Source organism: Cibotium barometz, chromosome 13, assembly GCF_041138505.1.
Source record: "Cibotium barometz isolate CiBa-2024 chromosome 13, ASM4113850v1, whole genome shotgun sequence".
NCBI lineage: Eukaryota > Viridiplantae > Streptophyta > Polypodiopsida > Cyatheales > Cibotiaceae > Cibotium > Cibotium barometz.
In genome coordinates this window covers 36,853,617-36,878,538 of record NC_141058.1, presented here as the reverse complement: position 1 = coordinate 36,878,538, position 24,922 = coordinate 36,853,617, and the positions used below count along the sequence as shown (strand labels likewise).

Genomic DNA, 24,922 nt, shown 5'->3' with positions numbered 1-24,922 from the left:
GGTCCATCACAAATAACGCATGACATCACAAAAATGATTTGGTCTCATTGGATACCTTGTGTATACATCAGTGCTGTTTAATTATTTCATGTATACATCATTGTTTGAGTTATGTGCTAGAGAGAGACACATAAGAGTCTAAGTCAAGTCATTGTGCTAGATGGACAAGCAACTTGATTGGTTGAGGAAGGAGTATATATTTCCAAAAACCTCTCATGGTTCTACACCACTCACACACTATATACTGACATTCATGCACTATGTACCATGGAAAGAGCCTTCACATCAATGCCCCTCCCTTGTAAATACTCGTACATGACCCGTATGTTACAGGTAAGTACTTGCATCATTCAAGCACATGCATCATTCAAGCACATGCATTAAGTACCCTTACTTGTCAGTGGCACTGACATACGTACCCTCAACATTGACTGTCTCCCACACCACCAACTTTCCATACTAGCACAAATCTTATATACCTGTGATGCCTCCCAAAAATTCTTCAACCTCACTAATCAAGAATCCATTGCCTACGCCCGAGAATAGACATAAAACTGGGAGGGGGGAATGTTAAACTAAGGTTATTGAGAGGATCACCTGCATGCATCAACAATGGGCGTGTGTAGTGGCCATGAGCAAAGACAAGCCATCTGAAATGAGCTAAGCGTAGGCAGAAACACTTGAGAGTCACCAAAGGATGTACATATGTAATGGACATCACCTAAAAGATCTTTGTCTGCCCTTAAGAATGTGTTGTCTACCCAAGTGGAAATTAATAACTCTTTCCAATCATTGTAAATCCCATGATATTGTGCTTAACGATGTACTCCTGGGATGACCTAGCAAAGTCAAAGAGCCAACATCCATTTGATGTTTGCTTAGACTAGCCTACATATGGCTACGCAATAAATTGGGTGCCCAACTAATTATTAGATATGGACGTCCAAGCTTATAACTCTCTTGTATATAAGTCAATTTATCTAATGAGAAAAGGGGAATCCTTTGAGTGTTGAAGGAGAGTGTGCTCTTGCTTCCTTGTGCCCAAATTACCTTTCCCTCTTGCCTCTTTGAGTGCATGCTATTGCTTGTGTTTGAGAGTGTGTGAGTGTGTGAGTGACTTGCCATTCTTTGGCTTGCATATAAGTGCTAAGTGATTCACAATCATTTCCTTACGATAGAATACTTGTGAGTTTCCCTTGTTCTCTATTATTTCTTACATGTATGCTATTGAATCTTGCTCTCTTGATGGATGCATGCTAGATAGATTTGTTTATAGGTTTTCCCTCTCACATTAGCTTCTTCTTCTTTCCTCGCCTTTTGTAAGAGAGAACCACTATGAAGGCAAATCTAGATTTGTCTCAATCAAGGCAAAGAGAGCTCTTTCTTCACCCCCTTAGCAAGAAGCATTCTGGTGTGACAATAAAATGAGGATGCAACGGCGGAGGACGAGCTAGTGCACCCACATCAAGAAGTTGTAATTGCAGCTCTAAGGCAAGGCCAGATGACACACAATTCAGTAAAGCTAAGGTAAAGCCTTGACTTGAACAATTGGATTCTAAGATAAATCTTTACACAAAGGGATTTAGGATTACTACATCAAGGAGAGAAGTATTAGAAATATGATCTTATAACCCTATATGGATGAAAGGGGAGCATAACTCTTTTGTATTTGTGTGTGTATCGTTGAATGGATGAAGGGGTTGCATAACTCTTTTGTATTTGTGTGTGTATGGTTGAATGGATGAAGGGGGAGCATAAGTCTTTTGTATTTTTGTGTGTATGGTTGAATGGATGAAAGGGGAGCATAACTCTTGTATTTGTGTATGGTTGAATGTCCTAAGGTTATTTGTAAGTAGTGAAAGTCACTTACAGCCACATGAAGGAGAACACATGGGTGTGTAGGTGGTAATAATACAAGTTGGGTGGTAGAGGAAAATCTAGAAAAAGTTATATCCTTACAAATGAAAACTATATGGCTATATCAAATAAATGAATGACACCATCATACAAATCATCCATGAAAATTATATTGCACCACCCATTGAACTTGTCCCTGCATGGTCTCTCGGTTCTTCTACCCTTAAGAGCGACAATGCATAAAAGAAACCAAGCACCATATGTAATTGGTTATGCCAAACAACATTTTCTTACTATATTTGTTTATATGCCATGAGTTGTGTAACCAAAACACTTATTTTTGTGTACAAAGTAGATTAGTTGCTAGTTTTTTTTTGTTTGTTTGTTATGGTGGTAGTTATTAATTGTCTTAGCTTTAACCTCTACTTGTAGAACTAGTCCTTCAAAACATAGGATAATAGCTTTACAATGTTTCAGAATAAAAAACCACACCTTGCAAGATTTTTGGGGTACAAGGAGATGACAATTCTCCAAGTAAGCATGAAAAGTCCATTAAAGAAACATTTTAAGGTCTTTATGATGCAATGATGATCTCGTTCTAAGTCTTTTACTTTAATAGACTATGACTCTACAAATATAAGAACCAACTATAACATGAAACGAGGCATGCAAAAAACATTTTAGGGTCTTTATGATGCAATGATGATCTCGTTCTAAGTCTTTTACTTTAATAGACTATGACTCTACAAATATAAGAACCAACTATAACATGAAACGAGGCATGCAAAAGCATCTAACCCATGAATATTGTTTCTCTTTTCATGCCATAAAAAGTACCACTATAAATCAAATTTGGCATCCTTTCGAAGAAGCCTTCATAAGGATGAGACAAGTATTAAAAATAATGGACAGAAATGTGTGTAAATGGGAATGAATGCCTTGCGTGACATGGGAATCAATGGATGCCTTGTTTGTGATGATCAGCAACTTCCCATAGCTCATTTTATTAAAGAGATCTAACCATAGAATGTGAGAGATAGTTCTTTAGATTGACTCTTGCTCTTAAAAAATTCTCCATATAGAGATCATGTTTTGACATTTTTTACATTGATAATTTAAAAAAATAGCAAAATTGTGTATTACTTTTATAATAAGTGAGATATAGGTGTAGATTAACAAAACACGAGTATACAAAGACCTAGAAAAAAAAACTCATTCAAATTCTCACAAGTGAAGGACTATTCTTTAAATGGGGACAACCTTGAATTAATAACATATACAAGGCAATGATTTGACGATATATACAAGGCAATCCATGGCCGATGATATATACAAGGATGTTGGAACATCCACATCCCCTTTCAAAGTAATCTATTTGCATCTATTTAAAATAGTGGACTAGAAGGTCGTCACACGAGATAAATTGGATTATGTGGATGTAGTGCTTTACTATATGTGAGTGTAGTGCTTGAGCTATATGTGAGTGCAATGCTTGAGCTATATGTGGAAACCAACTCAAGGTGCAAGATTGTGTTGAAAACTTACAAAATACGCCCATTGACCATGTCGTTGAATATGTTTGACGGTGTTATTCATCTATTTGTTATAGCCATGTTCGTTCTTGGATGTAATAACTTTCATTAATAACTCTTTTGATGGACATTATATTAGGGAAAGCACATTTCACAATTTATGGAGAGAGAGAGAGAGAGAGAGAGAGAGAGAGAGAGAGAGAGAGAGAGAGAGAGAGAGAGAGAACTTGAGCTTTATTTACCTAACTAACATGCATTTTTTTAGCATCCATAAAGTCAAACAAGTTCTAAATTAGCTCAAGGAAAAATCAAATAAACACATAGTCTCCCATACGAAAGTCAAAAATATTTTAAATTGAGGAAAAACTTACTAATTCATGGATCTTTTATAAAAAAACATATATTAAAATAAGTTAAAATTACAAGTTGTTTGGATTATGAGTGTTTCAATGGCCTTACACTTTGATACTGTAAGCAATATTGATGTGCTAAACCACGTAAGGGTCCCTATCCATGGCCTAGAAGAACTTGTCTATTTAACTAAAGAGATGTGAAGTTAGTGAACTTTATGGATCAAGTTAAATAGATATACCAAACTAGCTAGAGGGATGCCTTTTTAGCCTACTATATGATGAAGAACTAATATAGAGAGAACCTATCTATTTGAAGTGCACAAAGTAATTAAGTGCCCTTTCATTATAAACTTTTGCATTTTTTCCCTTAAAGTTTGCACAACCAAGCAATGGTCATTTTTATCTATTACTTTAGGCTCGTGTGAATAATTTAAATGTCCAAGAATAGACTATACTAGATTGGGATAATGAAACCTAGTGCTCAAAAAAGAAAATGGTTTTATAGCGTTCTAAGGCTCAAATTGATTTTTTCCTTTGAACACTTCTTTGCCTATCACTCAAAAAGGCACACTATAACTGAGTTCCACAGATTTTCATGTAATAATCTCTCTCTCTCTCTCTCTCTCTCTCTCTCTCTCTCTCTCTCTCTCTCTCTCTCTCTCTCTCTCTCTCTCTCTCCTTGTTTCTACCCATCTCTTCTTTAGATTATTTAGCATGGTTTTATATACATACATTAGCATGCTCTATTTTTTCTATTTCATTATGCTCATGTAAATAATGTCCAAGAATAGACTATGCTTGATTGGCATAGTGCAACTTAGTGCTGGAAATTAACAACCTTAGAGTGTATTTCTCATGGCTTCAAAAAACTTTGATTGAACACCTTTTTGCCTATCATTCAAAAGGCATACAATACTTGTATTTTATCATAAGGAAAATAAATTATCTCAAAACTTTTAAAAGTTAAAACTCTTTTTCCTCTCCCCTCTTCTTATGACTAGCATATTATTTAGCATGGTTTCATCTATATATTTTATAAATCTTATCTAACTAGTTAGAACGAATATGTTAGTGAGACTATAGATTGAAGACAAGCCATATGATTTAAGGAACCACCATATTATTTGGAGTTATGATGGTAATACGATGCAAATTGCAGATGCTAGTGATGTTTTTGGATGGCATAGCATTGATGGGGTAATGACAAGGGCAAAAGTCATTACACTAGGATAGAGTGGTTGGAAGGAAGCATTAACACTTAGAAGGGTGGTGTACTACAATGAAAACCACTACATAAACACTACTGAGGAGCCATTGTGCCATGCCTTCACAAATTTCTACCAATGATTTGTTGGATGTTGGTGTAGATAGAGAGTCAAATCCTCTAACGATGCCTAGAAGGATTGATGAAAGAGAATGTGGTAAAAGGGCTACTTGCCAACATAGCATATTATATTCATAAGTGCCATTGGAAGAGCTCAAAAATCTCGGCATTGGTGCTTACTTAGATAAGAGGCAAAGAGTTTCCATGGTTTGCCAAGCGTAGGTGATGCAAGGCGCCAAGTTCCTTACAATAGCTAGAAAGAGCAAATGAAGATCTATCTCTCTCTCTCTCTCTCTCTCTCTCTCTCACACACACACACACACACCACACCCCATCCCACACCACACGTTAACACAAGCCGATCTTAAGCATCTCTATGAACCTCTACAAAAGTGCTAGAGGTTGAGTTTGCTTCCCCAATGTCTTATGTCTTTGTGGACAACAACATTAGCAAGTGAAAAAGGATACAAATGGAGATGAGATCTTGAATATACTGAAGATTGGATCTTGAATATAAGGGACAGAAACGGGTTACTATGGTGGATGAATGGTGGCTTGTGGGCCCTCATGAGAGTGGTATACATGGGGGCACAAATAGAGAGGTGTGTTCTTGGGAAGAAATGTAAAGGCCTAGCCAAATGCAAATGTGTGTTGCTTAGAGTTGCCAGATGTGGGTTGCGAGGGGGAGATTACACAACTAATGTGAATAAAATTAGCACTAGGGCCCATGCTACTATGCATGTATAATGGAAATTAGTGTGCCAAGCTACACAATTAAAAGTTATGTCATCACTTGTGTATCGTAATAATTATGGCAATAATAAAAACATAAAAATATTCATATACTAATGTAGTGCGCTAAATTACTCTAATATAACATACATATAACATTGTAATATTATTGTAACATAAGGCTGATACGATAAATCTTCTATTTGTTTATTGTATAGCAATAAAATATAATGAATGATATTTTATGCACTAACTATGTTAATTTTTTATTATTATCACCTTCTTGGGAGGGTGGATGCAGTGCACTAAATTACTCTAATATAACATACATATAACATTGTAATATTATTGTAGCATAAGGCTAATACAATATTATCAATGTATCGATAAATCTTCTATTTGTTTATTGTATAGCAATAAAATATAATGAATGATATTAGTGCAATATCAATGTATTGATATTGCACTAATATCATTGATAATATCAATACATTAATATTATCAATGTATTGATAAATCTTCATTATATTTTATCGTATAGCAATAAAATATAACGAATGATATTTTATGCACTAATTATGTTAATTTATTATTATTATCAAGATGATGGACTAGATCCACCCTCCCAAGAAGGTGATAAAAATATAATTAGTGCAGCTCTAATTATGTTAATTTATTATTATTATCACTTATGCTGATGGACTAGATCCACCCTCGCAAGAAGGTGATAATAATAATAAATTAACATAATTAGTGCATAAAATATCATTCATTATATTTATATTAATTTATTATTATTATCACCTTCTTGGGAGGGTGGATCTAGTCCATAACCCAGGGTGGATCTAGTCCATAACCCGGGTTACGGACTAGATCCAGCCTCCAAAGAAGGTGATAATAATAATAAATTATGGACTAGATCCACCCTCCCAAGAAGGTGATAATAATAATAAATCATGGACTAGATCCACCCTCCCAAGAAGGTGATAATAATAATAAATTAACATAATGAATATATTCATTATTTATTATTATTATCACCTTCTTGGGAGGGTGGATCTAGTCCATGAGCTAGACAAGCGTGCCATTCGCTATTTGCAGTGTAATAGCACTAATTATGTTAATTTAATATTATTATCACCTTGTCTAGCTGTGCCATTCGCTATTTGCAGTGTAATAGCACTAATTATGTTAATTTAATATTATTATCACCTTCTTGGGAGGGTAGATCTAGTCCATCAGCTAGGCCATTCGCTATTCGAGTTGCTAGCTGCTGCCAGGCATCGAACCCGAGTCCCCATCACGACGGTTCAACTACACTTGAACCGTCGATTTTATTAATTGGGGATTCTACTTTTGGAAATCGTGCAATGACCGGTTCAAGCGGGTTGACGTGGTAGCCTTTGACTTCGATCTCGCCAATGCCTGGGCCCTGCCAGCTCAGGGACCAATATACATATTCATATACATATATATATCTCCCGTTGACTCCTTCCCTAACTCACTCTTCGAAGGCATCTCTGAGGTCTCTTAAACGCATAAAGGCCGAGAAGGAGGAGACAGGGTTCACAGCAGGAAAGTGGTAAGCTGGTTTCCGCCTTCACTGAGAAGAATTAGTACATACAAGGCGTTAAAACCCTAATTCTTATCCTTCTTGCATCTAAGGTGAGAGGTAAACCGGTTTGCTATATCTGCTAAGAATCCAAAGCTTAGGATCTTATACTTTAAGCCTGCAGGCTGGAAAAGATTAAGGGTTTTGGTAAACCTTACAGACAAAATAATAATAAGGTTTCTTTGTTTACCTTGGATACAAAATTAGGATCTTGTATGTCTCAGAAAAAGAATTAGGGTTTTGGCCTTTTACCTTGTCTTGCCCATAGAAAAGGTTTATTGCAAGTTTTAGACTCAGTTGATGCAAATAGAGCATCATGGGAAACTGCTGTAGTGTTGCTGGGCCTAAACCAAGGCACAAACCAAGGCACAATCTTTTTGAAGTCGAGGCCTCTCATACGGCTGGGGCCCCTAAACTCACGGTGCTGAGAAACCTAGCGGGCGGTGTGTCAGTCCAGGAAGGGCTCATTATTACTGACAAATATCTCTTCGGTAAAGAACTTGGAAGAGGAGAGTTTGGCATCACATACCTGTGTACAGACAAAGAGACACGGGAGGTGCTGGCTTGCAAATCCATATCCAAACGCAAGCTGCGGACTGCAGTGGATGTTGAAGATGTGAGGCGGGAGGTAGTCATCACGCATCATTTGCCTCCCCATCCCCATATCGTCACTCTCAGAGGTGTGTATGAGGATGACAATGCTGTACACCTGGTGATGGAGCTTTGTGAAGGGGGGGAGTTGTTCGATCGGATTGTTGCCCGTGGACATTACCATGAAAGAGCTGCTGCTAGTGTCACACGCACAGTAGCAGAAGTTGTACAGGTGCTCTTTCTCCCAAGTTGGATAGCTGTAGGATGGCCACCCCCGTTTGTTTTTCTACTGTTTTACCCTCTTAGAAGTAGTAGTGAGAAGTTTCTTCTGTGAGATGTCTTGCAGGCTTGCCATAAACATGGGGTGATGCATCGTGATCTGAAACCAGAGAACTTTTTGTTTGCGAATAAGCAGGAGAATGCACCTCTCAAGGCTATTGACTTTGGCCTATCTGTTTTCTTTAAACCTGGTATACCTCTTGTGAAAGCAATGCTTGGATTGAAGACATGTCAGTCTACCACGCTGGCTGCAGCCTGTTGTTTGTGGTGTTGTGTCTCTTTTGCACTTCTGAACCTCTTTTTCTTGATGCAGGGGAGAGGTTCTCTGAAATTGTAGGTAGTCCTTATTACATGGCTCCAGAAGTTTTGAAACGTAGCTATGGACCAGAGGTAGATGTATGGAGTGCAGGTGTCATACTCTACATTTTGTTGTGTGGTGTGCCCCCTTTTTGGGCAGGTAAGCATTCTTATTTAGCAGCTTATATTTTGATGTCATGCAAGGACCAACTACAATGTTATGTATGCACATTGCACACCCTCATGGTTGTCAATATGTCAGATAAGGTATCAAGTTTGGGAACTTGTTTTTTAATGTCAGAGACAGAGCAAGGGGTTGCACAGGCTATTCTTCGTGGTGTCATAGATTTCAAGAGAGATCCATGGCCCAAGGTGTCCGATAGAGCGAAATCTCTGGTTCGCCATATGCTTGAACCTGATCCAAGGCGCAGGATGACAGCTCAGCAAGTTCTTGGTATAGATACTTATTGGAAATGTTAAATTTGGAAGGCCGTTATGGACCTGAGCTGAAAGGTAATGTGTGAAACATCGCTTTTGCTGCAGATCATCCGTGGTTGCAAAATGCCAAACAGGCACCGTGGTTGCAAAATGCCAAACAGGCACCGGATAATCCCCTTGGTGAGAGAGTACGCTCAAGGCTGAAACAATTTTCAGCCATGAATAAGCTCAAGAAGAAGGCCTTACGAGTACGTTATCATCTACAGGCCCTTTGTATAATACGGAAAATAGAATCTAGTGTCTCAAGCTCAATCGCAATGTGTGTTGAGCGATTGTTTATCTGGGGGTTATTGCAGGTTATAGCAGAGCTTTTGTCTGGCGAAGAAGTTGATGGATTGAAGACCATGTTCAACATGATGGACACCAATAAGAACGGGATGTTGAGTTTTGAAGAGTTCAAGGCAGGCCTTCGCAAGCTTGGCTCTCACCTCGGTGAACATGAAGTTCAACAATTGATGGAGGCAGTAAGTCTATGTCTTTCATTGAGAACATTCATTAGCACACCCTTCTTTTCCCCTCTTTCCTCTCCCCTTCTCTCCCCTATGCATTGACCACGTAATCCGAGACAGAAACATAGATGATAGAGGAAGGCATTCTCATTGCAACAATCCTGAACAACTGATTTAGTTATTGATTTCTGCAACAGATGCAGGTTACAATTGCCACCATCAAATCTGGCATGTAACACAAATGTAAAAAATGGATTGACAACATTCATGCACCCTCTCCTTGTTGGCTCGCTGCACAAGTCACTCTGCTGCTCACATGTGTACACTGTGGTGAATTGGGGTATGGGGGGCTATCTAAGTTGATGCTTATCTGGCCAACCTTGCTGCTTCCTGTAGCTTCCCATGATTGGCGGAGGAAGAAGTGCATGACAACGTTTTTTGATTTCTTTCTTATAGCCAATATAGTAAATGTTGTGAGTGGGGGTGGGGGCGGGGGGGTGCTGCTATTTGAAGATGTGCATGACAACATTTTTTGATTTCTTTCTTATAGCCAATATAGTTTTGAATTGGGCATGGAGTGTGGATATGGGCTGGTCAAGCATAAGCGAGCTTCTTAGAGAAGGTTTGAAGGTCATATAAAATAGTATGAAGCCCCAGCAGGTCTGTTAGAGGGCAGTGGAAAGATGTAGACAAAATGACAAAAATGCTGAAGCACCAAGTGAGAGATGAGGGAAAACAGCAAAATGCTGATGCACTAATCCTACTAATCCTCAAGAAAAAGATGGATACAACTAGCCCGTAGGCGAGGAGTGGACTCCGTAGGCACATGGTTGAAGGTGCTCACCAAATGACCAAAAGCAATGATGAAAAGTAAGGAAAGGGCAGCATATATATTATATATACACTCCGTATGAGCTGGCCGACTCCCTCCTAAACTCCTACACAACCTGAAAAGAGGAAAATAGGCCTAAAAGCCATAAAAGAAGGGTGGGCAACCCACATCAAATGCCCAATAAAATAGGGGGGTGCATGAGCATGGGAAGGGCACCCGTAGACACCAGAATAGCCACCAACAGGAGATGGGTGGGCATAAAAGAAGGGTGGGCAACCCACATCAAATGCCCAATAAAATAGGGGGGTGCATGAGCATGGGAAGAGCATGGGAAGGGCACCCATAGACACCAGAATAGCCACCAACAGGAGATGACATATGCTAACACCCCCTCTAAGGTCCTGGGGGTGGCCCAAGGCCCAAGGAGCTGCCATGAATGCCAATAGCTGATTGGTGAATAAGTCTGCAACGTTGTCTTGGGTAGGACAATATTCAAGGATAATGCGCAACTCTGTTTGTCGCATGAGATAAGGGTAGGCTGCTATCTCCTCAAGTAGCCGCCGCAAACAAATCACCTCACAAGCAGCTGAACAGGCCGCTCGATACTCCACTTGAGTCGATGAAAGTGCCACCATAGGCTACTTTTAACTTGTCCATGAAATTGCTCTTTATCCAAGAATAAATCAATACCCTGGAGTAGACCGTCGGGTATCCGCATTTCTAGCCCAATCGGAGTCGCTCTAGCTACCTAAAGTGGCCCCCTCTCCATAGAAAATACCAAAATCCTTGTTACCTTGCAAGTACCACAACACATGGAGTATTTCTTGCCAGTGAATGTCTAAAGGTGCCTGCATGAAAGCATTGAGAGTTCCCACCACAAATGCACAATCAGGTCGTGTGATGTGCAATAGGAACTAGCTCCCAAGTTTGATTCCGTTCAATAGAGTCAAGCTCTGCTTCCATGGTGTGCTTCCAAGTTGGTTTGGAGAGCACCTCCCCAATACCAAGTCCTTTTGGATGCGTGACATTAGTGCATAATTAATATGCAGGTTCTGAGGTGATGCCATGGTACTCAACTGCTCTGATCGACGGGGACCCCCTGCTCTAGGGGAAGGCAACCGTGTTACCCCCGAGTCCCGCAATGTCTGGCAAAACCAATTGGGAATATGAGATCCCCTCTCAGAAGTAGAATCCAGCTCCTGCGATGTAGCCTACTGTGGAGCATCCACCGAAATCTCCTCCTCTTGATCATTGTTGGATGATTCCTCCGCTTGAGGTGCTGGTGGATGTGCCGGTTCAAGTGGCGGAAGAGGAGCACGAGGATCCAACGAGGAACCAAGGAGAATCAGCCCCTGATAATGAAAAAATCCCCTCTGCAGTGGACGATGAAGTCTCATCAACCACCACATCTTTGCTAATGATGATCTTCGAAGTTGCAGGATTGTAGAGCGATAACCTTTGGATTTTGAGCTGTAACCAACCAAAAAATGGCGCTTGGACTTAGCGTCCAACTTCCCCCTATCACCATCAGGTACATGAACAAAAGCATTTGACCCAAAAACCCGAAAGTGTGAAACCGAGGTTTTCTTCCTATGTAGGCCTGAAAGGGGGTCTGCCTTGAAACAACAGTAGTAGGGGACCGATTGAGAATGTAAACAGCAGTAGGAACTGACTCCGCCCAAAGCTTTTGAGGAAGACTCCTATGTTCCAACATTGTTCGAGCCATCTCAATCACTGTTCGGTTTTTCCGCTCCACCACACCGTTCTTTGAAGGAGTACTTGTGCTCGCAAACTCCCGTAGAATACAGGTTACAGTACTGGTTAAACTGGCGAGAAGTAAACTTGCTCTTTTGTTTGCTCGTAATGTCAAGACAGAGTGTCCCGACTGTTTCTCCACCAAGGTTCTCCATGTTTGGAATTTGTCGAAAGTTGTGTCTTTGGATTTGAGAAAATAGGCCCAGGTATATCCGCTAAAATCATCAACCGAGAGAAAAACATAACTGGCAGAACTAAGAGACGGAGTGCGCATCGGGCCGCACAAATCCGCATGAACCAATTCCAGAGTTGTGGTAGCTCCCGATATCCCAAGTCGGCCAACATCTGAAAAAGGTCCATGACCTGTCCAAGACAATCGGCCACCTCCAGCATAAACAGATGCAGGTGGCCAGCATCAGAGGTCCACCTGCCACCACAAGACTGCCAGATATCCCAAGTCGGCCAACATCTGAAAAAGGTCCACGACATGTCCAAGACAGTCGGCCACCTCCAGCATAAACAGATGCAGTTGGCCAGCATCAGAGGTCCACTTGCCACCACAAGATTGCCCCCCAAGCCACAGAAAAAATGGGAAAAATATGGGGAAAAATACGGGGAGTGAGGACAAATGAGAACAACACCTACAAGGGCGGGCCCACCCACAACAGAGGCCCTGGTGTCTCAGTAAAGACAGGAGATGACTTCTAACACCCCCTCAGCTCCTGGCTGTGAAACCAACCACAGAGAGCTGGGGTGCCGCTTGAGCAAACCCTGAGATAGCGACTTCGTGAGTGAAGAGGTCCACCGTACTGTCCTCCGTCGAATAGAACTCTAGCAAGATGTCATCAGCAACGAACTGTTCACGAACAAAGTGCCTCTGGATGACCGTGGATTACTCCAGTGCAAGCTATCCACCATCTGGTCCCGGAAAGCCTGCACTTGCAGCGTATCCACGCTTAAGTGGCCATTACCAGACTGCCACTCATCACAAAACTAAGGACGTGGGAGAGAGAGTGCTGAAAGTTTGTAAACTCCATTCTCCACTCCGCCTTCCCAAACTACCTGGCCTGTTGCCTTGTCCCAGAGAGCAACAAAATGCTCATTAAACTCCACCCGTACGCCAGTCTTGCAAACCTGATACACTGACAACAGATGAAAACCAAGGGATGGAACATACAACACCTTGGAGGAATGCTTCCCTCCTCTGCCATCGAGAACTATCTCCAACCTGCCCTCACTATGAACTGGGACAGTGGATGTATCCCCAGTAAGAATATGACCAGAATACCTGCAGAGATCCTGTAAATCTGAACGGGAAGGAGTCATGTGCCTGGAAGCACCACTGTCTAGAATCCACTCCCGAGTATCCATAGCGGAGAGTCCTCCAGCCTCCTCCCTGCCTGAAGAAAATGAAACATCAGTGTCCATCACCTCTAGGTGCACAAAAGCTGGAGTCTTCACAGGATTCGACACCCTTCTCGGTGCTCCGCTTGGGACACTGCCTCCAATAGTGGCCTTTCTCGCCACAATCATTACAGGTCCTCTCTGCCTTTAGTTTCTCGCGGTCTGAGTCGGACATCTTCTCAGAAGACTTGTCCGATGAAGCCTTCCCTTTGCCCTTGTTGTTACGGGCCTTTCGACCGTTGGCCAGTTAAGGCCTCCGAACCTCCGCCCTGTGGAGGGTTCAAGAATCTTTCTTCTTGGTCCAAGACCATGGGCACAAGCTCCTCCCATGTGATGGTGTTGAGCGTGCCACTGTTAATCAAAGAAGAGTAAAATGCTGAGTACTGAGAGGGCAAATGCGACAGCAACGTGATGGCTATATCCTGCGATGATATCACCTTCCTAGCCTGAAGAACTTCCTGCTGAAGAGCTTGCAGCTTGTTGATGTGCTCCCGCATCGTCGATGACTTTGCAGGATTCATCACCCGCACCTGTACTTCCAAGGAAATCCTCTTCATGGGTGATACCCTGTTATAGAGAGAAGCCAAATGCTGCCATATACCTCTGGCCAGTGTCATATGCTTGATATGATTGATTACCTGCGGTGTGCAGTTGAGGAAAATGAAAGAACGGACCCTGGCGTTGACACGATCCCACAACTGTGCCTGTGTCTCGCGTTCCTTCCGAATCGAGGGTAACTCCCCTTCCTCTAACTCCGGCCGTGGAACCCCAACAATAATGAAATCAGCAAGGTCGTAAGATTCCAAAACAGATTCCATCATTACCTTACATATGCCGTAGTTGTTCCCGTCCAACTGACGGTCCACTGGGAACGTGGGGAGTGTCGGGATCTTCACATGCTTCTCAGCCATCTTAAGTAGATCTGCCATTGCGGGAGTGTAATTGAAAAATGTGGGTGGGTGGGAAAAAAAAAGAACTTAAACCTACAAGTGGCTGTCCAGCAAATCAGCCCGCCTTCCTCTTGCTTCTCCTCTTCTCGAACGGTCTAGAACAGTCCACCAATCAGCAACAAAACAGCCCCCCTCTTGCTCACACAGTTCCCAAGATATATCAAGAGCCTAGAGCTCTGATACCATGTCAGAATATGCAACGGAGATGAAGACAAAATCTGAAAACACAAGAGCAAGTGCATTGCAGAAAAAATACAGCAATAGAGAAGGAGAGAGAGAGGCGTGTAACTCTGTTATATATACACAAGAAAATCCCGGTGACTGAATACAACATGTGTGGGGGCAAGGGGCCATTTTATATGGCCCCTATGAGCCAGTCGGCCAGCCCAAAAAGTAGCCGATGTGAGCAAAAAGCTCACGACCTGCTCATGTCTCCAGTCGGCCAGCACACAGATGGAGATGTGGACCAGCAGGGGCAGTCGGCCAGCATCCAACTCAACTGCCTGATCTTGAATGGTTGCAGCCATTGACTCTGGATCTCACTCTGTCTCGGGGGCTATGCTCAAGGGGAAAGAAAAGATCATCGAGCCATTCTTTGGCGTAGAGGGTCTGGAGTGGCGGAATACCACACATACCCGAATAGGGGCTACGGTCTCCTCGAACCTGTCTGTCCCTTCTGTCGGAAGACACCGGAAGAAACCATAATCCACAGGTTGCCCCAAGATCCTGGGGGCCGGCTTGGAGACTCAGGTGGGAGAGCCCTCAGTAGTGAGGCTGCAATGGTCATCTCCACTGGCTCTGAGAAACGATGAATCAGGCGACGAACAGAACTCGCAAGCTGTCTCCTCTCCGAATAGGGGCTGGAGTGGTGGAATACCACACATACCCGAATAGGGGCTACGGTCTCCTCGAACCTGTCTGTCCCTTCTGTCAGAAGACACCGGAAGAAACCATAATCCACAGGTTGCCCCAAGATCCTGGGGGCCCGCTTGGAGACTCAGGTGGGAGAGCCCTCAGTAGTGAGGCTGCAATGGTCATCTCCACTGGCTCTGAGAAACGATGAATCAGGCGACGAACAGAACTCGCAAGCTGTCTCCTCTCCGGAACAGGGGCTGTAGGGGGCCGATGGGAATGCTCTTGAGAGGCGGAGGTGGGAGGGATGGTAGGCGCGGAGGAAGAGGAAGGGGAAAATGGAACGACTATGGGTAGAGTCGAAGGCGAGGGTGGGGGAGGAGGTGAGGGGGAGCAGGAAGGCGGAGAGTCTGGAGAGGGACGTTGTTGAGAGGTATCCATCGGAGACGAAGGCTGCTGGTGGGGAAGGCTCGACGAAGAGAGGGTGGGGTCAACTTGCCCCACTGGGTACTAAGGGCTAGAAGAGAAGTCGCAATGAGGAATCGGCCCCCACATTGGGGGGGGGGGGGGGGGTGGGCGGTAGAGGGACCCTCTCTGTGACTGGAGGGGGCCTGCCGTCTGCGGGTGGGTGCTGTGATAAGTGCTCGAAACGGTTCTCTGACGGAACCAAATCCTCTTGCATGTTGCCAGCCTAGCGCACACGGCGACGACGCTTAGCTCTGGTGCTCAGCTGGCGATCGGGGCGGGGACCAACTGTCCGCCACTCTCCGACTGATGGGTCATCCATGGTTGGAACTTGGTGCTCCGTGGCCTGGGAACTTGCTCCTCCCTCGGCCCCTTGGTGAGGATCTGAGCGGGAAGTAGGAGGGGGAACCATCGGGGGCGGTCTCCTAGTCTGACGTCGAGGGCAAGCTCTGGCCAGATGACCCATCTGCCTGCAAATGAAACATTGGCTTGGAAGGCGGAACTACTACACTCTCTGTAAAATGGGGTCGCCTCGAAGGTTGGGAATCGATATGGCACAAAATCCGGCGAGGCAACACAGATGCGTAGAGATGGAATCCTGGTTGCTCGTGTGAGGGTCGAGGCAGCGGTAGGGGGGATTCCATCACTCTCCTGACGGCACCACCTATCATTGGGAGAAGAGGAAGGTATTCCTTCCTGAGGCCTCGAAAGTAGACAGTCATGGGAAAGCCTGAAACTCCAACGAGAGGGTCGGATGCACGGTCAGCGGCGAGAGGGTCGGATGCTCGGTCGTAGCCGTGCTGCCACCGTGTAAAGAAGGCCTGGGCCATACTCAATGCAACGGGGCTCAGGTGCATGACAAGATCAGACGTCGCTGATGAGTCGAACTCAACCTGAGTAGCCACGCCCCAAAGGATGAATGTCTACGATCTTTGCAGGCGCACCTAGGAGGCTAGCTTGAAGAAGATCCTTGAGTTGGCCACGTGCGGGGCCGGCTACCGACAATCTTGCAAACCAGAGTGGAGGCCTCTAGGGATGCGACACTCGTAGTGAGAAGCTGTAGGTCCGCTTCAAAAAACGAAAGGCAGGTAAGGACGGCCTTGGTCGGGGAGAAGACCAAAAGAGGCCGAAACTTGCCGAAATTAGAGTAAAAGCCCACAAGCTGAGGGTGCTGCCAACGACAAAGGAAGAAAGGGGGCGAAAGAACAACCCGAAAGCGCGTTGACGAGAGAAGGGGGTGTGAAGGCGGCGGCAAGGGGGGCAGAGGAGGGCGAAGGCAGGGGCAAGGGGAGAGCAGGGCGCAGATGTTCAGATGGGCAAGGGGTCAAGGCGAAGTCGGGCAGGGGAGAAGGCGAAGGCGGGCAGAAGCTCAAGTGGGCAGGGGGAGACGATAAAGGCAGGAGCTGGGGGAGAGTAGGGAGACGAGGGCGGCTCAGCCGCGCAGGATAGAAGAGAAGGGGGGGGTGCACTGACGCGAGGCAAAGGGAGGGGGTGCAGGTGCTAACAGGGTGAGGGGGGCGTAGGCAGCACCGACGAATAGGAGAGGGGAGTGCAGCTTTAGAGCTCGTCGTTTGAGGCTATTATGTTGATGACTCTAGTTTGTTGATGTGATCCCGCATGGAAGTAGAATTAGTGGGTGAAAGTTTCAACATTTGAAGCTCCAGGGAAACTCTCTTGTCTCTTCTAAGCAACATGTGCATGGGTATCCCGTTCGATGTGAGCGATGACTGAGGGTTGAGAGTTCAGAAGGATGAATGACCGAGCACGGGTATTAAGTTGATCCCATAGGGCAGCTTCGTGCGTAAGGGATCCCTTGTATCCTCATCCTCTATGGTGTCCAGGTTAGGTGGGAGGACCGGCGAGTGATGAACTCCAGAAGATCGTATGTCTCCAAGATTGCTTCCACCATGACTTTCCAGATGTCGTAGTTTGTGCCATCCAACTTTGCATCTGAAGAAAAAGTCGGAAGAGTGGGTATTCGAACCACTTGTGGTTGAATAAGTGCCATTATGTACACCCTCTGAAAAACACTGACATCAAAACAACCCAAGAGCTGCTCTCTGCATTTGTAGGGAGGGTGGATGGGAAAGAAAGTGAGTGGAGAGGAGATAAAAACGCAGAAAATGCAGATCTGCCCCTCCGGAGAAGAAAATGCAGGTTTGAAACAGTGCGGGCAGCCACCAAGTTCGCGTGAAAATGTGGCAAAAATCAGCACCAATTAGCAATTCCAGGTCTGGACGCTTGTGGGCTCTGATACCTTGTCAGAGGGCAGCGGAAAGATGTACACTGAAGCACCAAGTGAGAGATGAGAGAAAACAGCAAAACGCTGATGCACTAATCCTCAAGAAAAAGATGGATACAACCAGCTCGTAGGCGAGTTAGAGGCGTTTGTTATATTATATATATATATATATATATAAATGATAGATATATATAGATAGTGATAGATAGATAGATTAATAGAGAGAGAGAGAGGGTGTCACTTGGGTCACGGGTGTGTATGAGAGAGGGAGAGTGAGTGGGTGTCAGAGAGAGTGAGAGTGTGTGTGTGAGAGGGGCTGCCTTAAGCCTTAAGGAAGGGGGAGAGAGTGTGAATGAGAGAGGGAGAGACTCGAGAGAGAGTGTGTGTAAGTCTTGAGAGCTTAGAGGGGCCCTTATAGCTCCCGTCTAGAGACTCAAACGGATGAAAACGGGCAGAAACGGACAAATCCCAAATGGTCCAAAAAAAAAAAATCAACTATGCCCAGACGCCTGCCTCGAACGCCTCGGAAGACTCGTACGCCTCGAACAGTTAGAGGCGCGCCTCGTAACAACTATGATAGGCATAAAAGCCATAAAAAAGGGTGGGCAGCCCACATCAAATACCCAATAAAATAGGGAAAAATATGGGAAAAAATAGGGGGGTGCTTGAGCATGGGAAGGGCACCCGTAGACACGAGAATAGCCACCCAACATGTGATGATATATGCTTACAGGTCTTCTTGCACTTGGGGGCTGCATGTGCTTATATAAAGCACCTCCCACACCTTGTTTTAAGCATTCAGCATCTGAGAATGCAACAATTAGCAGCAGGCTCTGTTCAACTAAAGTCTAAATATCAGAGCTTAGGTTTGATAGATCCTCGCTTTCACTCACTCCATAGCTGCAGGCTGCTTGCTTGTGATTGTCTGCTGGTTAGTCATGGCACAGTGAGAATTTTCCATTGGGCAGGAAAATAGTTTTTTAGTTTCTTCAGATTTTTCACTACAGAGTCCCAAGCCTTCAGCCTAAAGCTTGGCATACCTTTGATGCTTTTCAAATGAGAACCACAAATCAAGATACCGGATTGCTTCCCCAGATTCATCATGTCGACTTTGTAGCGGTGGGATGCGGCTTTTGCTCACCTTTCCAGCGCCATCCAGGATTAGTAGGTTTTTATCCCTATGGACTCTCATCCTTAACTAATGTTTGGGCTTGTGTTGGCTAATGGACTCTCAGTCTTTAACTGTTTTATTTGCTTGTATCGGGCCCATAGGTCTTCTTTAGCCTCCCGTCAATGTTTCATCATCTCTCACTCTCTCTCTCTCTCTCCCCAACCCACCCAACCAACCCGTTGATGTATTTTATGCAATCGAGCAGAGGAGAGAGCTTGTCACTTTTCTCACTTGCAAAAATTGGTCAACAGTCTTTAACAGTGGTCAAGGCTAAAAACTGTGAAAATCTGGTTCAAAAATCACTGGTCAAAAGTTAAAAGTGCACAAAGCTATGGTGCATAACAGCTCGAAATTAGTCAAAAACTGGCCCAAATCTGTAAGATGAATCTTTATGACTACCTTGTACCCCAGGTGAGAGATTGAGGCACTTACACAATCTCTCAAACTCCGAAAACAATGAGCTAGAGGCTGTTTCTATAAGAATCTGTTAGTTAGTTTTTCTCTTGCATTTCACATAGGGGAATTTTTAGATAAAAAAGTGATAAGCACAAGCTTCCATTGCTTTTTGGCACTTCTGCAATCAAGTAAGGGTGGAGCTCTTTCATTTTACTATGATTTCCAATCGAATTGTGATTGTCATGTCTGGTGACATCTCTCCAGCTGCTTAAGGATCTGGGTTCTGTCCTCAGCTGCAATATGCCTCTATACAAGAATAAACCTGTTCCTCATCATTGGCGCGTTCTTACGTTCTTTCAAAGGGCAAGCCAGTCTCTCATGAGAAACAGGCCTCATAACCTCTTGCCGTCACACGAGGCACAAGCCAATTTTGCTCTTCTACAAGAAGCTAGCCTCGTAACTCCTTGTCCTTATGTAAGTAATAAGCTAATCTTGCTCCTTTGTGAGAAGCAAGCTGCCGAGAGATGCAAGCCTCCATGTTGTTTTCAACTTTGCAAGTCTATATCTTTTCTTTAACTTAGAAAAACGAGCCTTCATCTTGTACTCAATTTAAATCTACAAGCCTTCATCCTGTACTTAACTTAAAAATAACAAGCCTTTATCTTACACTTTCACAAAAACAAGACTTTCTTGCTTTCATCAGAGATGCAATCCTGGTTTTCACTTGCTCCCGCAAGAGTTGAAAGCGTGTTTTCTCTTGCTGTCATGAGAGATGCAAGTTTGGGTTTCTCTTGCTACAGAAGGATGCAAGCCTTTATCTTCTACCCTTCCAAGCACAAGCCTGCTTAGGTTATGGAGCTGGTTCTCACCCAGCTCCTCTTTTGTAATGCATTGGCAGTCAAGCCTTGCAGACACGATTCATGGAACACAATCGAATCAAATTTGAATCGCATAGACAACGGAAACTGAATATTATCCATACACGTCACAATGGGCAGGCTCATCCCTCCCTTGAAACACTCAGGCTAGTTTTTATGAAATTTTAATTCGACCTACTTTGCTGCCCCTTCAGGCTGAATCGGGACACTTGTGAGCTTCCCCCATACTTGAGAAACCCTAATAGAGGTTTCGTAGACTTGACGTCGTCCGTATGCATCGCATGACCGCCATGGATTGTGGCTAGTGACTCTACCACCCAACCATAGGTTCACTAGCTCCAACTACCCCCGATGTAACCGCTCCCTATAGGAGGCCTGACAAATCGGAAGATAAAATACACATTATCTTCCGACTCGTCAGGCCTCCTGTAGGGAGCGGTTACATTGGTATCAGAGCAGGTGCAGTCAGGTACAAGCTGGTAGAGTAGGTACAGTCGGGTACAGGTTGGTACAGTAGGTACAACCGGGTACATGGTGTTGGACAGAGGCGGATACAGGTTGGTAAACAGACACGGGTATAGGTTGGTAAACAGACACGGGTACAATGGCAGGTGGGTCCAGTTATGTAATGGATGAAATCTCCCTTTCATGAAACTTGTACAAGGATTTCTTGTCGGGCACAAAACTGGTGCGACAGAAATATGAAGTCCTAGTTTTCCTATGGAGTGACAGTCCCATAGGCAAAACACAAATCCTGGCACGAGCCTTCCTATGGAGTGACAATCCCATAGACAAGGTCGGCACAAATATCAGTCCTACCATGGAGTGACAGTCCTATCTATGGATAAGATGTAATCTTGGTCATACACGGGTGGTAGCAAACATGCTCCCGTCCATATGGCACAATACTGGTCACACACGGGTGGCACAAAATTGGTTCCCGTCCATGTAACACCACATGACTGATCCTTTCACATGGGACACTAGCTTGGCCACATGTGAACATGGTACAAATCCGGCCGCTCTATGGAGTGACAATCCGATAGAAGTGGCTCCAGAAATGGAGATGGACCAAATGGTGACACCCGAGCCCGAGGTCCAATTGCTGCGAGCATGCCAAGACCAAATGACCCACCTGCTCTTGAGAAGACCTTCCATAGCCATGGGGATTTGGGCTCTAAACTGCAACACACAATACAAAAGACACACAACACACAACCTGAAATTCTCTTGTCAGGCTTGATATAAGAGCTTAACCACTCATGACTATGCCTACATCACTCTGCCCAGACAAACCCCCCTTGCTCTTAGTAAGGATATGAAAAACACGGAGCCTTAAAAAAAAACAAGGCTTTACAAGAAAAACACAAAATTATTTATTAGATTTTGGGGGACATCCTAGGCACAGAAGCTTTGACTTACACACATAGAACATCTCAGAAGGCCCAATCATAATCTTCCGCGTTGAGAGAGATTATCCATTGCTGTGAATGCTTTGTCTTCTGTTGCTGTGGATGCTTCTTCCGTGTCTTTGTCTTCTTCTTCCTGGCAAGGTTGGCATGAGTCTTTTCTTGTTCAGGGTTTCAAAGTATTTTGAAACCTCTTCTATGTTGGATAGAAGCACTGCTTTCATATCATCTTCATCAACATTTGCTTTGAGGCTAGCAAGTTGATGAAGGATGGAGCCTATGTTGCTCAGATGTTCCCCCAAGGTATTGTTCTCATTCATATTCACATTAAAGAAATTCTGCTTGAGAAATACCTTAGAATTATTAATCTTATTTCCAAGTAAAAATTTCAGCCTACCCCATATCTCCTCAGCAAATTTGTTGAGGTCCACATGATGGATGAGATTATTTGTAAGCACTAAGCCAATGATTGCCATAGCTTTGTCATTCTCATCTTCACCTCCAAATGTTTTCGGTGCTCTGTTCTGCTGCTGGTCCTTTTTCAGTTCCATTAACCACATTCCAGATACCGTCTCTCATCAAGAGAAGTTGCATCTTTGTTTGCCAGGTTGGGAAATTTGTCCCATTGAATTTCTCCATGGCTGTGATGCTTTTGTTGAACTCCATGTTGATGCAAAATCAGCCCTTTGCAGAAAGCCCCAAAGTTTGTGGAGTGCAGGAGCTTTAATTTTGCAATTTCCAAGAGATTTCTAAAAAGGACTCAAATTGATTGGTGGAAATTAAAAGCCCCATACTGAAGATGTCTGCAAATACCTTATATGACTTTTTGCTTGCAAGACGTGCCTCTGACTTGATGCTGCTGGAAGCTGACTTATGATGTGGCCGGTGGTACTGCCGCTGAAGGGCAGTGCACAGACTGCACAGATGGCGTTAAGGTGGAGATGGTCTGCAGCACAGAGGGGAGCTGGGCGACAGCAGGCGAGAGAAGATGGACCAACAGTGACGGGCTGGATGGCAGCAAGCTGGAGCGCAGGCGGACAGCAGGCGGGAGCGCAGGCAGCCTTCTGGGCAGATGGTGGTGCAGCGGCGACAGCTGCTCCACTAAGTTGGTGGATGGTGGCTGCCAGTATTGCCAGCTGGGTGGGCGGTTGGCGTCCTGTCACAGTATCACCACCAGCTGGGCAGTGCCTGTCGCCGCTGTGCTACTATGTTTTGACTATTTCGTATATCTATATTTTCTACTTGAAAAAAGGTAGTAAACCTAACTAAGTTCCTTTTTCTGGGGTTCAGGCAGACGTGGATAAGAAGGGGACTCTCGATTATGGGAAATTTGCTGCATTGACTGTGCAGCTTCAAAGGTTGGATAATGATGAACAGTTGCGCAAAGCCTTCTCTCGTTTTGACAAAGATGGAAATGGGTTCATTGACATCAACGAACTCAAGCAAGCCTTGAATGATGACTTGGGTCCTGATGACGAAGGTCTCATACTTGATATCATGAACGAGGTGGATACTGACAAGGTAGGGTGTTTGCCTGATATGGTGACTATCCGTTTTTACTTCAGCACCATGAAGTCGAGCAGGTTGAACATGATCTAGCAAGAAAAGCGTTATCTTCTTTGCCTAGCAATTAAATTTAGGTGGTTATTTCTGCAGGATGGACAGATAAGCTATGAGGAGTTTGCGAGCATGATGCAAGCTGGGACAGACTGGAGGAAGGCATCCCGGCACTACTCACGAGAAAGATTTAATAGTCTCAGCATTAAATTAATAAAAGATGGGTCTCTTCAAATGCAAGAGAGTGATAAAAGAAGATGACAATAATGAAAGATCAAATCTATAGAGAAGGGCACAGTTTTCAAGTGTTAAAACTCAGAAGCAAATATGTTCACCAATGGATTATTGGGTAGAATGCTGCTATGCATGTAGCTTGAGCAGCCTAGTCACAGTCCGTGTTTCTGGATTTCAGAGTGTGATGAAGGATAAATCAAGATGATGATCCATAACCTAACACAAATTTGGAAAGTTGAGGAGGCGCCCAAAGGATAGCAGTTTTTGTGTTGTGTATATGTGACATAGATTTGGAACAGTGAAGTGGAGGGATGCATGTATCATACATCGGCTCATATTTGGGGAAAGAAGCAGAAATCGGTTTATCGTCCATGTTCAGTCTAAGGCAGGAGATGGTTAATCTCCTTTTAGATGAAAATTCGTTATGTGCAGTGGTACTAATAAGCTATTTGTATGTAGATTTTTACAGACGTTCCAACTAGTGCCCTTTTCCCATCTCATTTTATTAATTTTTGAAGCCTTAAAATTTCAGAATTATTTGATGAACTTACAGAAATTTTTGTTTCATGTAAATAAAGTACATCGCAATGATTTCTTAAACAGCTTCAAGCATGTGTCTTTGGAACCCCTTGACAAAGGAGTTTTGAATGCCATAGAAAGGGAAAAGACATGATTGGTATGGTGGCACTGAAATGCAAAGAATGGGACTTGAATGAATGAGAGAGAGAGAGAGAGAGAGAGAGAGAGGTATTAACGTCGGTAGAATGCAACATGAGGGCATATACGACCAATGGTGGGACTTGAACTCGGGGGATCATGGCTTCTGAGGCAGAAGATGGCTCAAGACTCAATCAGCAGTACAGAGTTTTAAAAGTATTTGAAAAGACTGAAGTGACCAAATGTGAGACCCTTGCACTTATTGTAGTAAGCTCCTTTGCAATGGCTTACTTAAAATTTGTTGGAGAACAGTATTATACATCACAGGGCACGGGACCTGACGAGTCCGTAGAATTACTGGTTATCTCATGGCCAATATATTTGGACTATAAAAGTAAAGGCGTATCTAATTGATTGGGTAGAGCAACAGGGGGTTTGAGCCACTATGCAATTAAACTTGTGACAAGACCACTCCATGCTAGACCATACTTTCACACTCAGAGCCATCATTGAGGAAGCCAAACATAGGCGACAAAAGCAGATTTTCCTGACAAGACCCTTTTATGGAGCACACTTGGGTTGAAGAACAAGGCCGT

General features: G+C 43.9%; 1 protein-coding gene across 2 annotated transcripts; it reads left to right on the top strand.

Annotated features, from left to right (window-relative positions):
* The first annotated feature begins 6,949 nt into the window (after positions 1 to 6,949).
* Positions 6,950 to 24,269, top strand: LOC147632641 (calcium-dependent protein kinase 13-like). Of its 2 annotated transcripts, XM_086807444.1 has the most exons (8): positions 6,950 to 8,233; positions 8,348 to 8,471; positions 8,594 to 8,737; positions 8,879 to 9,031; positions 9,121 to 9,263; positions 9,372 to 9,539; positions 23,169 to 23,399; positions 23,535 to 24,269. In XM_086807444.1, the coding sequence occupies exons 1-8, from the start codon at positions 7,727 to 7,729 to the stop codon at positions 23,694 to 23,696; spliced, it is 1,632 nt and encodes a 543-aa protein (XP_086663570.1). In that variant the 5' UTR covers positions 6,950 to 7,726; the 3' UTR covers positions 23,697 to 24,269. The 2 variants fall into 2 exon arrangements, with proteins under 2 accessions (XP_086663570.1, XP_086663569.1); XM_086807443.1 differs by having other exon boundaries at positions 7,583 to 8,233; positions 8,594 to 9,031.
* The last annotated feature ends 653 nt before the right edge of the window (positions 24,270 to 24,922 follow it).

Coding starts and splice junctions, on each gene's coding strand:
- LOC147632641 (XM_086807443.1), top strand. CDS start 7,727: ATGGGAAACTGCTGTAGTGTTGCTGGGCCTAAACCAAGGCACAAACCA. Junction 8,472..8,593: donor ATCTGTTTTCTTTAAACCTG/GTATACCTCTTG, acceptor TTCTTGATGCAG/GGGAGAGGTTCTCTGAAATT. Junction 9,540..23,168: donor TTCAACAATTGATGGAGGCA/GTAAGTCTATGT, acceptor TCTGGGGTTCAG/GCAGACGTGGATAAGAAGGG.